Source organism: Cherax quadricarinatus, chromosome 49 (genome assembly GCF_038502225.1).
Source record: "Cherax quadricarinatus isolate ZL_2023a chromosome 49, ASM3850222v1, whole genome shotgun sequence".
Taxonomy (NCBI): domain Eukaryota; kingdom Metazoa; phylum Arthropoda; class Malacostraca; order Decapoda; family Parastacidae; genus Cherax; species Cherax quadricarinatus.
This window is the reverse complement of record NC_091340.1, coordinates 7,779,563-7,796,435: the sequence shown is the minus strand read 5'-3', so window position 1 is coordinate 7,796,435 and position 16,873 is coordinate 7,779,563. Positions and strand designations below refer to the sequence as shown.

Here is a 16,873-nt window from a genome sequence, read left to right as displayed (position 1 = left end):
TATAATAGGAGACAAAATTATTACGATGGTTCACCGACAAGAAATTTTGGTTGGTTGGTTTATGGGGTTTAAAGCGTATCTACTGCATGTCACCTATAAACCACCAGCCAAGGGATAAAAATAAACTCTGTGCATAACATACACTGAGAGACACACGTCTCGGTGTATATATCCTTGAAAATGCTTAACAAGTGCCAGCTTGATGAAGCCTCTTATAGGTACAACAGGTGTTATAGGTATCCCTTTTAATCATATAACATTTCCATTGTCAAAAACATTAATGTTCGCTGGGATATGATACGACTGCAGTGGTTGCTGACCTGTATGCAGCCAGCCTTGCCCGTGGACTCCATCCTGGACGCTACATTGACAGTGTTTCCCCAGATATCGTAGTGAGGTTTGCGAGCACCAATCACCCCCGCTGTGATGGGTCCATGGTTGATTCCTGCATCATATTAACAGCAGTTACCACACTACAATGAGAGCTTTAAAGTTGCAATGACACGTGTGGAAAATACTGTATATATTTTCCAGAAATACAGTTATATGTAAATGGCCATACTGTATTTAAAATTTATGTAATCGAAAACGGGAAGCTGCGCCTGCGCAGGAGGAGACTCGCCATCTTGGTTTTGAATTGGATACAACGTGAATATAATGGGAAGAATTTTTCGTGCTCTAGAGGTTAAAATTGGATTGACACCTCTCAAATAGGAGGCGAAATTGTTGGATGTGCATTCCTGCATAACTTGAGATATCAGACGACTGGACAAGACAGCTCCAGGAACCTCAGATAAGCTCTCTAGATTTGTGTATAATTCTGGCCAGTGTTTTCATAAATTTAGTTAGTAAGGTTTTTCTGAGTATGATACAACTTAATATCCAGTCAAATTGGTGAGTGATATTAAGATATATTTTCCTTCTGTTATGTATATGTGTATTTATATATAATCATTTTTTAATTTAATATACAGTCCACAAATTTATATATTTACCAGTATATCTGGTGATGTATAATTCATTTAATTAATAAGTCCGGAGCAACTTGTGGATATGACAGTGGTAGGTATCGAAGGGGGACATTTTTTGCGACCTAGGTGTCCCAAATTCCCACTTGTCTAACTGATAAATAATAATTATCTATGCTCATTTATTGTTATGTACATAATTATACATACAGATAAATGCAATGTTCCACAACACGATTGTAAACTCATTAAATGGAGGATTCGAACCCCTGACGATATATTTCTGAAGCTAATCTTAGGCCTGGCTTGCCATGGGTTCGAATTCTCCGTTCAATAAGCTATGTTGATACAAATTAGAGTGACCTAAAGAAAATACTACGCTCACCATCATTCATTTAATAGCCGTCTTGCCAGAAGTACGCGTATGTTACAAACACAATTGACCTGCCAAGCCGCAACATGATTCAATGTATACAGTATCCTGTCAAATTCAATATATTTATTCTCATATATTTACAATAAATTATGAAGGTATTCTAAGAACTTTCTTGCCAAATATAATATTAAAAACAAAGTTACTAACCCATTCGAAGTACAAAGTGGTTGAAAGACTGCTCGTTGATAGACTGTAAAGCTCTCACTAACTCAAATGCAAAGTCCACAAGCAGAGCCAAGTGTGCCCAGCGAACTTTTACTGGATCGTCTTCCTGTTGAATAAAAAATAAAAAAAATATTATGCATTTTTTAAATAAAATTCAACTATATATACATGTGTGTGTACGTGATTACCTTTGTGTTGATGAATAAGACACGTGCAATACTGGGGTAATTTTAATGTCGGCAATAAAGATACCCAAGTGTTGTACGGGTGACTTGTCCATGAACATGTTGGTATTGTGTACCATTAATAATCTGATATTATTATGTTGTTACTGGAATAAAGCTAAACCCACAGAGGTCATACAGCGCCTAGTGCATTAGAGACAATCGGGTTTGATCTGTCGAAGGAGAGAGTAGCTCAGATCATTGACCAAGAGTCCTTCACCCTTGAAGCTCACAGCGTCATAAAGTTCGGCTTCACTTAAGCAGATACAGACAGGATAAAATTGTGAAGCACTTCTCCAGTTCCTCCTGTACCCTCTGAGACACACCACTGTGAAAAACAAGAGGACTGGATGAAACAGAAGATGAGATGCTTCCGAGAGACAGAAGAAAAAATTCAAACCATGAGGAAAGAAGAGGTGATGAAGAACCACGGGAGAACGCAAGTCACAATGCCGTGGCTGCAACAAATCACACAATACTCCACACTTACAAAAGAGAAAGTTGATTGTATCTTTACCTTCACTTGTCTGGAGGGGTTGAGTCCACTGGCTGCCATGTACGTGGAACCAATCGTCTTTATCTTGATGATATCGTGGAACTGCGCTAGTTCCAACAACTGCAGCAATAAATAACAAACTTATTAGCAGTCTAACTTTAATATAGATTTTACGAATAAACTACAGTACGTGTCAGCAAAGTCGAAACCACTACCACTGACTTACCTACATCTACTACCACCACCCACCTTCCTACAACCACCACCACCCACCTTCCTTCAACCACCACCACTCACCTATAAAGCTTCAGCTAATAAGCTCTGTATTGATATGAAAACAGAAATACTGGTTGGTGAAATACCTTCAGGATAAAGATACTGAGGTGTTGCAAGAAATGTTCTGCATGCTAGTGGCTTTCTTTGTACTTAAGAGTTTTAAGTAGAATGGCTGAGGTGTGGAAATAGTGGGGTACAGAATGGTTACTGTGTGGAAATGGTGGGGTGCAGAATGGTTACTGTGTGGAAATGGTGGGGTACAGAATGGTTACTGTGTGGAAATGGTGGGGTACAGAATGGTTAGGGTGTGGAAATGTTGGGTTACAGAATGCAAGACATAAAAATGTTTGCACTTCACCATGGCGTCAGTACTGTACACAGTGCTACGAGATCACTCACCTGGTCAAAGTCAGAAATAACTTCGTTGAGAAAACGCAAGCATTCCAAGCCCTGGTTGTTGACTGACTCCTCAGAGTAGAAGTCTACAGGGAGAGAGAGTTGTTGCTGTATAAGAATTACTGATGCACAGGTTATTAATGATTTATAAAGGAATCATTCATGCACAAGTTATTGATGTATAAGAAAATCACTGATGCACAAGTTATTGATATACATGAGTTATCAGTGATGTATGTATGAGTGTTGATATTCATGTATAAGAGTTATAATTGATGTATAAGACTTATTATTGATGTATAAGAGTTACTAAACATTTATAAGTTATTATTCATGTATATAAGAGTTATTATTGATGAATTAGTTATTATTGATGTATAAGAGTTATTATTAATGTATAAGAGTTATTAATGATGTGTAAAGTTATTATTAATGTATAAGAGAGTTATTATTGATATATTAAAAGTTATCAGTGTTGGTATGCATTTTTTTCCGCACCTCCGAAGTTGGGCATTGAGGCGAAGAGAACACCGATCTCATCGTAGCTCTGAGAGTAGAGTTCCTCGTGTTTCTTCCTCCTGATGCCCATGAAGTGTGTAGCTACGTGCTGGGGCAGGATGTTGTAGACTAGAGCCTCGTTCCTCTGCCGGATGTCTGCTGCCCGCTCTCTCTGCTCCTCCACTTCCCGACGCCACAGGTACAGCAGACGGGATGTTTTCTCTGTCTGCAGCGACACAAAGCTGCTGAGGATTTTTTTTAGCACATCGGGCGATCCAATAGAGGATGGACATTCACCATCATTCATTCAACGGCTGTCTTAAAAGGAGTACGCGGGTGTCACATTGCGAAAAATAAAAAGAACCTTTGAACGACAACATGCATGTAATTTTATCTTATCGCAACTAAATTAAGATTAAAACTCATTTGATCGGCTCATACCACATACATACCACATACATACCACATACATACCACATACATACCACATACATACCACATACATACCACATACATACCACATACATACCACATACATACCACATACATACCACATACATACCACATACATACCACATACATACCACATACATACCACATACATACCACATACATACCACATACATACCACATACATATCACATACATACCACATACATACCACATACATACCACATACATATCACATACCACATACATATCACATACATACCACATACATACCACATACATACCACATACATATCACATACCACATACATATCACATACATACCACATACATACCACATACATACCACATACATACCACATACATATCACATACATACCACATACATACCACATACATACCACATACATACCACATACATATCATATACATATCACATACATACCACATACATATCACATACATACCACATACATATCACATACATACCACATACATATCACATACATATCACATACATACCACATACATACCACATACATACCACATACATACCACATACATATCACATACATACCACATACATATCACATACATACCACATACATATCACATACATATCACATACATACCACATACATATCACATACATATCACATATATATCACATACATACCACATACATATCACATACATACCACATACATATCACATACATATCACATACATATCACATACATATCACATACATACCACATACATATCACATACATACCACATACATATCACATACATACCACATACATATCACATACATATCACATACATATCACATACCACATACATATCACATACATACCACATACATATCACATACATACATACCACATACATATCACATACTTACCACATATATATCACATATATACCACATATATACCACATACATACCACATACATACCACATACATATCACATACATATCACATACATACCACATACATATCACATACATACCACATACATATACATACCACATACATATCACATACTTACCACATACATATCACATATATACCACATACATACCACATACATACCACATACATACCACATACATATCACATACATATCACATACATACCACATACACATTACATACATACAACATACATATCACATACATACCACATACATACCACATACATATCACATGCATACCACATACATAAAACATACCACACATATATCACATACATATCATACATACCACATACATACAACATACATACCACACATATCACATACATACCACATACATATCAAATACATACCACATACATATCACATACATACCACATACATACCACATACATACCACATACATACCACATACATATCACATACATACCACATACATATCACATACATACCACATACATATCACATACATATCACTTACATATCTCATACATACCACATACATACCACATACATATCATATACATACCACATACATAACACATACATACCACATACATATCACATACATACCACATACATATCACATACCACATACACACCACATACATATCACATACCACATACATACCACATACATACCACATACATACCGCATACATATCACAAACATACCACATACATACCACATACATATCACATACATATCACATACATATCACATACACACCACCTTCATAAAACATACATATCACATACATGCAACATACATACCACATACATACCCCATACATACGATATACTACATACTACAGTGATCATGTTATACCAGGATGAATTACAGTAAGCATGGTATACCAGTATGAACTACAGTAACCATGGTATACCAGGATGAACTACAGTAACCATGGTATACCAGTATGAACTACAGTAACCATGGTATACCAGGATGAACTACAGTAACCATGGTATACCAGTATGAACTACAGTAACCATGGTATACCAGGATGAACTACAATAAACATGGTATACCAGGATGAACTACAGTAGCCATGGTATACCAGGATGAACTACAGTAACCATGGTATACCAGGATGAACTACAGTGATCATGTTATACCAGGATGAATTACAGTAACCATGGTATACCAGGATGAACTACAGTAACCATGGTATACCAGGATGAACTACAGTGATCATGGTATACCAGGATGAACTACAGTAACCATGGTATACCAGGATGAACTACAGTAACCATGGTATACCAGGATGAACTACAGTGATCATGTTATACCAGGATGAATTACAGTAACCATGGTATACCAGGATGAACTACAGTAACCATGGTATACCAGGATGAAATACAGTGATCATGGTATACCAGGATGAACTACAGTAACCATGGTATACCAGGATAAACTACAGTAACCATGGTATACCAGGATGAACTAGAGTAACCATGATATACCAGTATGAACTACAGTAACCATTGTATACCAGGATGAACTACAGTAACCATGGTATACCAGTATGAACTACAGTAACCATGGTATACCAGGATGAACTGCAGTAACCATGGTATACCAGGCTGAACTACAGTAACCATGGTATACCAGGATGAACTACAGTAACCATGGTATACCAGGCTGAACTACAGTAACCATGGTATACCAGGATGAACTACAGTGATCATGTTATACCAGGATGAATTACAGTAACCATGGTATACCAGGATGAACTACAGTAACCATGGTATACCAGGATGAACTACAGTGATCATGGTATACCAGGATGAATTACAGTAACCATGGTATACCAGGATGAACTACAGTAACCATGGTATACCAGGATGAACTACAGTGATCATGGTATACCAGGATGAACTACAGTAACCATGGTATACCAGGATGAACTACAGTAACCATGGTATACCAGGATGAACTACAGTAACCATGGTATACCAGGATGAACTACAGTGATCATGTTATACCAGGATGAACTACAGTAACCATGGTATACCAGGATGAACTACAGTAACCATGGTATACCAGGATGAACTACAGTAACCATGGTATACCAGGCTGAACTACAGTGATCATGTTATACCAGGATGAACTACAGTAACCATAGTATACCAGGATGAACTACAGTAACCATGGTATACCAGGATGAACTACAGTAACCATGGTATACCAGGATGAACTACAGTGATCATGTTATACCAGGATAAACTACAGTAACCATGGTATACCAGGATGAACTACAGTGATCATGTTATACCAGGATGAACTACAGTAACCATGGTATACCAGGATGAACTACAGTGATCATGTAATACCAGGATGAACTGCAGTGATCATGGTATACCAGGATGAACTAGAGTGATCATGTTATACCAGGATGAACTGCAGTGATCATGGTATACCAGGATGAACTACAGTGATCATGTTATACCAGGCTGAACTACAGTGATCATGCCATACCAGGATGAACTACAGTGATCATGCTATACCAGGATGAACTACAGTGATCATGGTATACCAGGCTGACTACAGTGATAATGCTATACCAGGCTGAACTACAGTGATCATGGTATACCAGGCTGACTACAGTGATAATGCTATACCAGGCTGAACTACAGTGATCATGCTGTACCAGGATAAACTACAGTGATAATGCTATACCAGGCTGAACTACAGTGATCATGCTGTACCAGGCTGACTACAATGATAATGCTATACCAGGCTGAACTACAGTGATCATGCAATACCAGCATGAACTACAGTGATCATGGTATACCAGGCTGAACTACAGTGATCATGGTGTACCACGCTGAACTACAGTGATCATGGTATACTAGGCTGAACTACAGTGATCATGTTATACCAGGATGAACTACAGTGATCATGGTATAACAGGATGAACTACAGTGATCATGGTATACCAGGATGAACTACAGTGATCAGGGTATACCAGGATGAACTCCAGTGATCATGGAATACCAGGATGAACTGCAGTGATCATGGTATACCAGGATGAACTACAGTGATCATGGTATACCAGGCAGAGCAACAGTGACCATGCTATACCAGGCTGACTAGTGATCATGTTATACCAGGATGAACTACAGTGATCATGGTATACCAGGCTGAGGAACAGTGATCATGCTATACAAGGCTGACTACAGTGATCATGGTATACCAGGCCGAAGTACAGTGATCATGCTGTACCAGGCTGACTACAGTGATAATGCTATACCAGGCTGAAGTACAGTGATCATGCTGTACCAGGCTGACTACAGTGATAATGCTATACCAGGCCGAAGTACAGTGATCATGCTATACCAGGATGAACTACAGTGATCATGGTATACCAGGATGAACTACAGTGATCATGACATACCAGGCTGAACTACAGTGATCATGACATACCAGGATGAACTACAGTGATCATGACATACCAGGATGAACTACAGTGATCATGGTATACCAGGATGAACTACAGTGATCATGACATACCAGGCTGAACTACAGTGATCATGTAATACCAGGCTGACTACAGTGATCATGCTATACCAGGCTGAACTACAGTGGTCATGCTATACCAGGGTGACTACAGTGATCATGGTATACCAGGCTGATCTAGTGATCATGGTATACCAGGCTGAACTACAGTGAACATGGTATACCAGGCTGAACTACAGTGATCATGGTATACCAGGCTGACTACAGTGATCATGGTATACCAGGCTTAACTACAGTGATCATGCTATACTAGGATGAACTACAGTGATCATGGTATACCAGGCTGACTACAGTGATCATGGTACACCAGGCTTAACTACAGTGATCATGCTATACCAGGATGAACAACAGTGATCATGGTATACCAGGCTGACTACAGTGATAATGCTATACCAGGCTGAACTACAGTGATCATGGTATACCAGGCTGAGCAACAGTGACCATGCTATACCAGGCTGACTACAGTGATCATGTTATACCAGGATGAACTACAGTGATCATTTTATACCAGGCTGAGCAACAGTGATCATGCTATACCAGGCCGGCTACAGTGATCATGTTATACCAAGATGAACTGCAGTGATCATGATATACCAGGCTGAGCAACAGTGATCATGCTATACCAGGCTGACTACAGTGATAATGCTATACCAGGATGAACTACAGTGATCATGGTATACCAGGATGAACTACAGTGACCATGGTATACCAGTATGAACTACAGTGACCATGGTATACCAGTATGAACTACAATGATCATGGTATACCTGGCTGAACTACAGTGATCATGGTATACCAGGATGAACTACAGTGATCATGATATACCAGGATGAACTACAGTGATCATGGTATACCAGGATGAACTACAGCGATCATGGTATACCAGGATGAACTACAGTGATCATGGTATACCAGGATGAACTGCAGTGATCATGGTATACCAGGATGAACTACAGTGATCATGGTATACCAGGCTGAGCAACAGTGACCATGCTATATCAGGCTGACTACAGTGATCATGTTATACCAGGATGAACTACAGTGATCATGGTATACCAGGCTGAGCAACAGTGATCATGCTATACCAGGCTGACTACAGTGATCATGGTATACCAGGCTGAACTACAGTGATCATGGTATACCAGGCTGACTACAGTGATCATGCTACACCAGGCTGAACTACAGTGATCATTATACACCAGGCTGACTACAGTGATCATGGTATTCCAGGCTGATCTACAGTGATCATGGTACACCAGGCTGAACTACAATGAACAATGGTATACCAGGCTGAACTACAGTGATCATGGTGTACCAGGCTGACTACAGTGGTCATGGCATACCAGGCTGAACTACAGTGATCATGTTATACCAGGATGAACTACAGTGATCATGGAATACCAGGATGAACTACAGTGATCATGGTATACCAGGATGAACGACAGTGATCATGCTATACCAGGATGAACTACAGTGATCATGGTATACTAGGGTGAACTGCAGTGATCATGGTATACCAGGATGAACTACAGTGATCATGGTATACCAGGCTGACCAACAGTGTCCATGCTATACCAGGCTGAGCAACAGTGATCATGTTATACCAGGATGAACTACAGTGATCATGGTATACCAGGCTGAACCACAGTGATCATGTTATACCAGGATGAACTACAGTGCTCATGGTATACCAGGCTGAACTACAGTGATCAAGGTATACAAGGCTGACTACAGTGATAATGCTATACCAGGCTGAACTACAGTGATAATGCTATACCAGGCTGAACTACAGTGATCATGGTATACCAGGATGAACTACAGTGATCATGTTATACCAGGATGAACTATAGTGATCATGGTATACCAGGATGAACTACAGTGATCATGCTATACCAGGTTGAACTACAGTGATCATGGTATACCAGGATGAACTACAGTGATCATGTTATACCAGGATGAACTAGATATCATGGTATACCAGGATGAACTACAGTGATCATGTTATATCAGGATGAACTACAGTGATCATGGTATACCAGGAAGAAATACAGTGATCATGGTATACCAGGATGAACTACAGTGATCATGGTATACCAGAATGAACTACAGTGATCATGGTAAACCAGGATGAACTACAGTGATCATGGTATACCAGGCTGAACTACAGTGATCATGGTATACCAGGAAGAACTACAGTGATCATGGTATACCAGTATGAACTACAGTGATCATGGTATACCAGGATGAACTACAGTGATCATGGTATACCAGGCTGAACTACAGTGATCATGGTATACCAGGAATAACTACAGTGATCATGTTACACCAGGATGAACTTTAGTGATCATGGTATACCAGGATGAACTACAGTGATCATGCTATACCAGGATGAACTACAGTGATCATGGTATATCAGGATGAACTACGGTGATCATGGTATACCAAGATGAACTACAGTGATCATGGTATACCAGGATGAACTACAGTGATCATGGTATACCAGGATGAACTACAGTGATCATGTTATACCAGTATGAACTACAGTGATCATGCTATACCAGAATGAACTACAGTGATCATTGTATACCAGTATGAACTACAGTGATCATGGTATACCAGGCTGAACTACAGTTATCACGGTATACCAGGATGAACTACAGTGATCATGTTATACCAGGATGAACTACAGTGATCACGGTATACCAGGATGAACTACAGTGATCATGGCATACCAGGATGAACTACGGTGATCATGGTATTCGAGGATGAACTGCAGTGATCATGGTATACCAGGATGAACTATAGTGATCATGGTATACCAGGCTGAGCAACAGTGACCATGCTATACCAGGCTGACTACAGTGATCATGTTATACCAGGATGAACTACAGTGATCATGTTATACCAGGATGAACTATAGTGATCATGGTATACCAGGATGAACTACAGTGATCATGCTATACCAGGCTGAGCAACAGTGACCATGCTATACCAGGCTGACTACAGTGATCATGTTATACCAGGATGAACTACAGTGATCATGTTATACCAGGATGAACTAGTGATCATGGTATACCAGGATGAACTACAGTGATCATGTTATATCAGGATGAACTACAGTGATCATGGTATACCAGGATGAAATACAGTGATCATGGTATACCAGGATGAACTACAGTGATCACGGTATACCAGAATGAACTACAGTGATCATGGTATACCAGGATGAACTACAGTGATCATGGTATACCAGGCTGAACTACAGTGATCATGGTATACCAGGATGAACTACAGTGATCATGGTATACCAGTATGAACTACAGTGATCATGGTATACCAGGAAGAACTACAGTGATCATGGTATACCAGGCTGAAGTACAGTGATCATGGTATACCAGGAATAACTACAGTGATCATGTTATACCAGGATAAACTTTAGTGATCATGGTATACCAGGATGAACTACAGTGATCATGCTATACCAGGATGAACTACAGTGATCATGATATACCAGGATGAACTACGGTGATCATGGTATACCAGGAAGAACTACAGTGATCATGGTATACCAGGATGAACTACAGTGATCATGGTATACCAGGATGAACTACAGTGATCATGGTATACCAGTATGAACTACAGTGATCATGCTATACCAGAATGAACTACAGTGATCATGGTATACCAGTATGAACTACAGTGATCATGGTATACCAGGCTGAACTACAGTGATCACGGTATACCAGGATGAAGTACAGTGATCATGTTATACCAGGATGAACTACAGTGATCACGGTATACCAGGATGAACTACAGTGATCATGGTATACCAGGATGAACTACAGTGATCATGGTATTCCAGGATGAACTGCAGTGATCATGGTATACCAGGATGAACTACAGTGATCATGGTATACCAGGCTGAGCAACAGTGACCATGCTATACCAGGCTGACTACAGTGATCATGTTATACCAGGATGAACTACAGTGATCATGGTATACCAGGCTGAGCAACAGTGATCATGCTATACCAGGCTGACTACAGTGATCATGGTATACGAGGCTGACTACAGTGATCATGGTATTCCAGGCTGATCTACAGTGATGATGGTACACCAGGCTGAACTACAGTGAACATGGTATACCAGACTGAACTACAGTGATCATGGTATACCAGGCTGACTACAGTGGTCATGATATACCAGGCTGAACTACAGTGATCATGCCATACCAGGATGAACTACAGTGATCATGCTATACCAGGATGAACTACAGTGATCATGGTATACCAGGCTGACTACAGTGATAATGCTATACCAGGCTGAACTACAGTGATCATGGTATACGAGGCTGACTACAGTGATAATGCTATACCAGGCTGAACTACAGTGATCATGCTGTACCAGGATAAACTACAGTGATAATGCTATACCAGGCTAAACTACAGTGATCATGCTGTACCAGGCTGACTACAGTGATAATGCTATACCAAGCTGAACTACAGTGATCGTGCTATACCAGGATGAACTACAGTGATCATGGTATACCAGGCTGAACTACAGTGATCATGGTGTACCAGGCTGAACTACAGTGATCATGGTATACTAGGCTGAACTACAGTGATCATGTTATACCAGGATGAACTACAGTGATCATGGTATAACAGGATGAACTACAGTGATCATGGTATAACAGGATGAACTACAGTGATCAGGGTATACCAGGATGAACTCCAGTGATCATGGAATACCAGGATGAACTGCAGTGATCATGGTATACGAGGATGAACTACAGTGATCATGGTACACCAGGCAGAGCAACAGTGACCATGCTATACCAGGCTGACTAGTGATCATGTTATACCAGGATGAACTACAGTGATTATGGTATACCAGGCTGAGGAACAGTGATCATGCTATACCAGGCTGACTACAGTGATCATGGTATACCAGGATGAACTACAGTGATCATGGTATACCAATCTGACTACAGTGATAATGCTATACCATGCTGAAGTACAGTGATCATGCTGTACCAGGCTGACTACAGTGATAATGCTATACCAGGCCGAAGTACAGTGATCATGCTATACCAGGATGAACTACAGTGATCATGGTATACCAGGATGAACTACAGTGATCATGACATACCAGGCTGAACTACAGTGATCCTTTTATGCCAGGCTGAACTACAGTGATCATGTAATACCAGGCTGACTACAGTGATCATGCTATACCAGGCTGAACTACAGTGGTCATGCTATACCAGGGTGACTACAGTGATCATGGTATACCAGGCTGATCTAGTGATCATGGTATACCAGGCTGAACTACAGTGAACATGGTATACCAGGCTGAACTACAGTGATCATGGTATACCAGGCTGACTACAGTGATCATGGTATACCAGGCTTAACTACAGTGATCATGCTATACCAGGATGAACCACAGTGATCATGGTATACCAGGCTGACTACAGTGATAATGCTATACCAGGTTGAACTACAGCGATCATGGTATACCAGGATGAACTACAGTGATCATCGTATACCAGGATGAACTACAGTGATCATGATATACCAGGATGAACTACAGTGATCATGGTATACCAGGCTGAGCAACAGTGATCATGCTATACCAGGCCGGCTACAGTGATCATGTTATACCAAGATGAACTGCAGTGATCATGATATACCAGGCTGAGCAACAGTGATCATGCTATACCAGGCTGACTACAGTGATAATGCTATACCAGGATGAACTACAGTGATCATGGTATACCAGGATGAACTACAGTGATCATGGTATACCAGGATGAACTACAGTGATCATGGTATACCAGTATGAACTACAGTGATTTTCCTATACCAGAATGAACTACAGTGATCATGGTATACCAGTATGAACTACAATGATCATGGTATACCTGGCTGAACTACAGTGATCATGGTATACCAGGATGATCTACAGTGATCATGTTATACCAGGATGAACTACAGTGATCATGGTATACCAGGATGAACTACAGCGATCATGGTATACCAGGATGAACTACAGTGATCATGGTATACCAGGATGAACTGCAGTGATCATGGTATACCAGGATGAACTACAGTGATCATGGTATACCAGGCTGAGCAACAGTGACCATGCTATACCAGGCTGACTACAGTGATCATGTTATACCAGGATGAACTACAGTGATCATGGTATACCAGGCTGAGCAACAGTGATCATGCTATACCAGGCTGACTACAGTGATCCTGGTATACCAGGCTGAACTACAGTGATCATGGTATACCAGGCTGACTACAGTGATCATGCTATACCAGGCTGAACTACAGTGATCATTATATACCAGGCTGACTACAGTGATCATGGTATTCCAGGCTGATCTACAGTGATCATGGTACACCAGGCTGAACTACAATGAACAATGGTATACCAGGCTGAACTACAGTGATCATGGTGTACCAGGCTGACTACAGTGGTCATGGCATACCAGGCTGAACTACAGTGATCATGCTATACCAGGATGAGCTACAGTGATCATGCTATACCAGGATGAACTACAGTGATCATGGTATACCAGGCTGACTACAGTGATAATGCTTTACCAGGCTGAAGTACAGTGATCATGCTATACCAGGCTGGCTACAGTGATAATGCTATACCAGGCTGAACTACAGTGATCATGTTATACCAGGATGAACTACAGTGATCATGGAATACCAGGATGAACTACAGTGATCATGGTATACCAGGATGAACGACAGTGATCATGCTATACCAGGATGAACTACAGTGATCATGGTATACTAGGGTGAACTGCAGTGATCTTGGTATACCAGGATGAACTATAGTGATCATGGTATACCAGGCTGAGGAACAGTGACCATGCTATACCAGGCTGAGCAACAGTGATCATGTTATACCAGGATGAACTAGTGATCATGGTATACCAGGCTGAACCACAGTGATCATGTTATACCAGGATGAACTACAGTGCTCATGGTATACCAGGCTGAACTACAGTGATCATGCTATACCAGGCTGACTACAGTGGTAATGCTATACCAGGGTGAACTACAGTGATCATGGTATACCAGGCTGACTACAGTGATAATGCTATACCAGGCTGACTGCAGTGATCATGGTATACCAGGCTGACTACAGTGATAATGCTATACCAGGCTGAACTACAGTGATCATGCTATACCAGGCTGACTACAGTGATAATGCTATACCAGGCTGACTGCAGTGATCATGGTATACCAGGCTGACTACAGTGATAATGCTATACCAGGCTGAACTACAGTGATCATGCTATACCAGGCTGAACTAGTGATCATGCTATACCAGGCTGACTACAGTGGTAATGCTATACCAGGCTGAACTACAGTGATCATGGTATACCAGGATGTACTACAGTGATCATGGTATACCAGGATGAACTACAGTGATCATGGTATACCAGGATGAACTACAGTGATCATGGTATACCAGGCTGAGCAACAGTGATCATGCTATACCAGACTGACTACAGTGATCATGTTATACCAGGATGAACTACAGTGATCATGCTATACCAGACTGAGTACAGTGATCATGTTATACCAGGCTGAACTACAGTGATCATGCTATACCAGGCTGACTACAGTGATCATGCTATACCAGGCTGACTACAGTGATCATGGTATAACAGGCTGATCTACAGTGATCATGGTATACCAGGCTGAACTACAGTGAACATGGTATACCAGACATAACTACAGTGATCATGGTATACCAGGCTGAACTACAGTGTTCATGGTATACCAGGCTGAACTACAGTGATCATGTTATACCAGGCTGAACTACAGTGATCATGCTATACCAGGCTGACTACAGTGATCATGGTATAACAGGCTGATCTACAGTGATCATGGTATACCAGGCTGAACTACAGTGAACATGGTATACCAGGCTGAACTACAGTGATCATGGTATACCAGGCTGAACTACAGTGATCATGTTATACCAGGATGAACTACAGTGATCATGGAATACCAGGCTGAACTACAGTGATCATGGTATACCAGGATGAACTACAGTGATCATGCTATACCAGGATGAACTACAGTGATCATGGTATACCAGGGTGAACTGCAGTGATCATGGTATACCAGGATGAACTACAGTGATCATGGTATACCAGGCTGAGCAACAGTGACCATGCTATACCAGGCTTACTACAGTGATCATGTTATACCAGGATGAAGTACAGTGATCATGGTATACCAGGCTGAACTACAGTGATCATGCTATACCAGGCTGACTACAATGATCATGGTATACCAGGCTGATCTACAGTGATCATGGTATACCAGGCTGAACTACAGTGAACACTGTATACAAGGTTGATCTACAGTGATCATGGTATACCAGGGTGACTATAGTGATCATGGTATACTAGGCTGA

At 40.6% G+C, this 16,873-nt stretch overlaps 1 protein-coding gene across 1 annotated transcript in view; it reads right to left on the bottom strand.

Annotated features, from left to right (window-relative positions):
• The window catches only part of LOC128697076 (Adenylate cyclase 3), a 271,965-nt gene that overhangs the window by 21,828 nt on the left and 233,264 nt on the right, over window positions 1–16,873 (bottom strand). The window contains exons 14-18 of the mRNA XM_070095170.1: window positions 3,460–3,685; window positions 2,965–3,047; window positions 2,311–2,409; window positions 1,552–1,675; window positions 321–445 (exon numbers count right to left, since the gene is read on the bottom strand). Coding sequence (XP_069951271.1) covers window positions 321–445; window positions 1,552–1,675; window positions 2,311–2,409; window positions 2,965–3,047; window positions 3,460–3,685 — 657 coding nt within the window. The remainder of the gene's footprint in view (window positions 1–320; window positions 446–1,551; window positions 1,676–2,310; window positions 2,410–2,964; window positions 3,048–3,459; window positions 3,686–16,873) is intronic.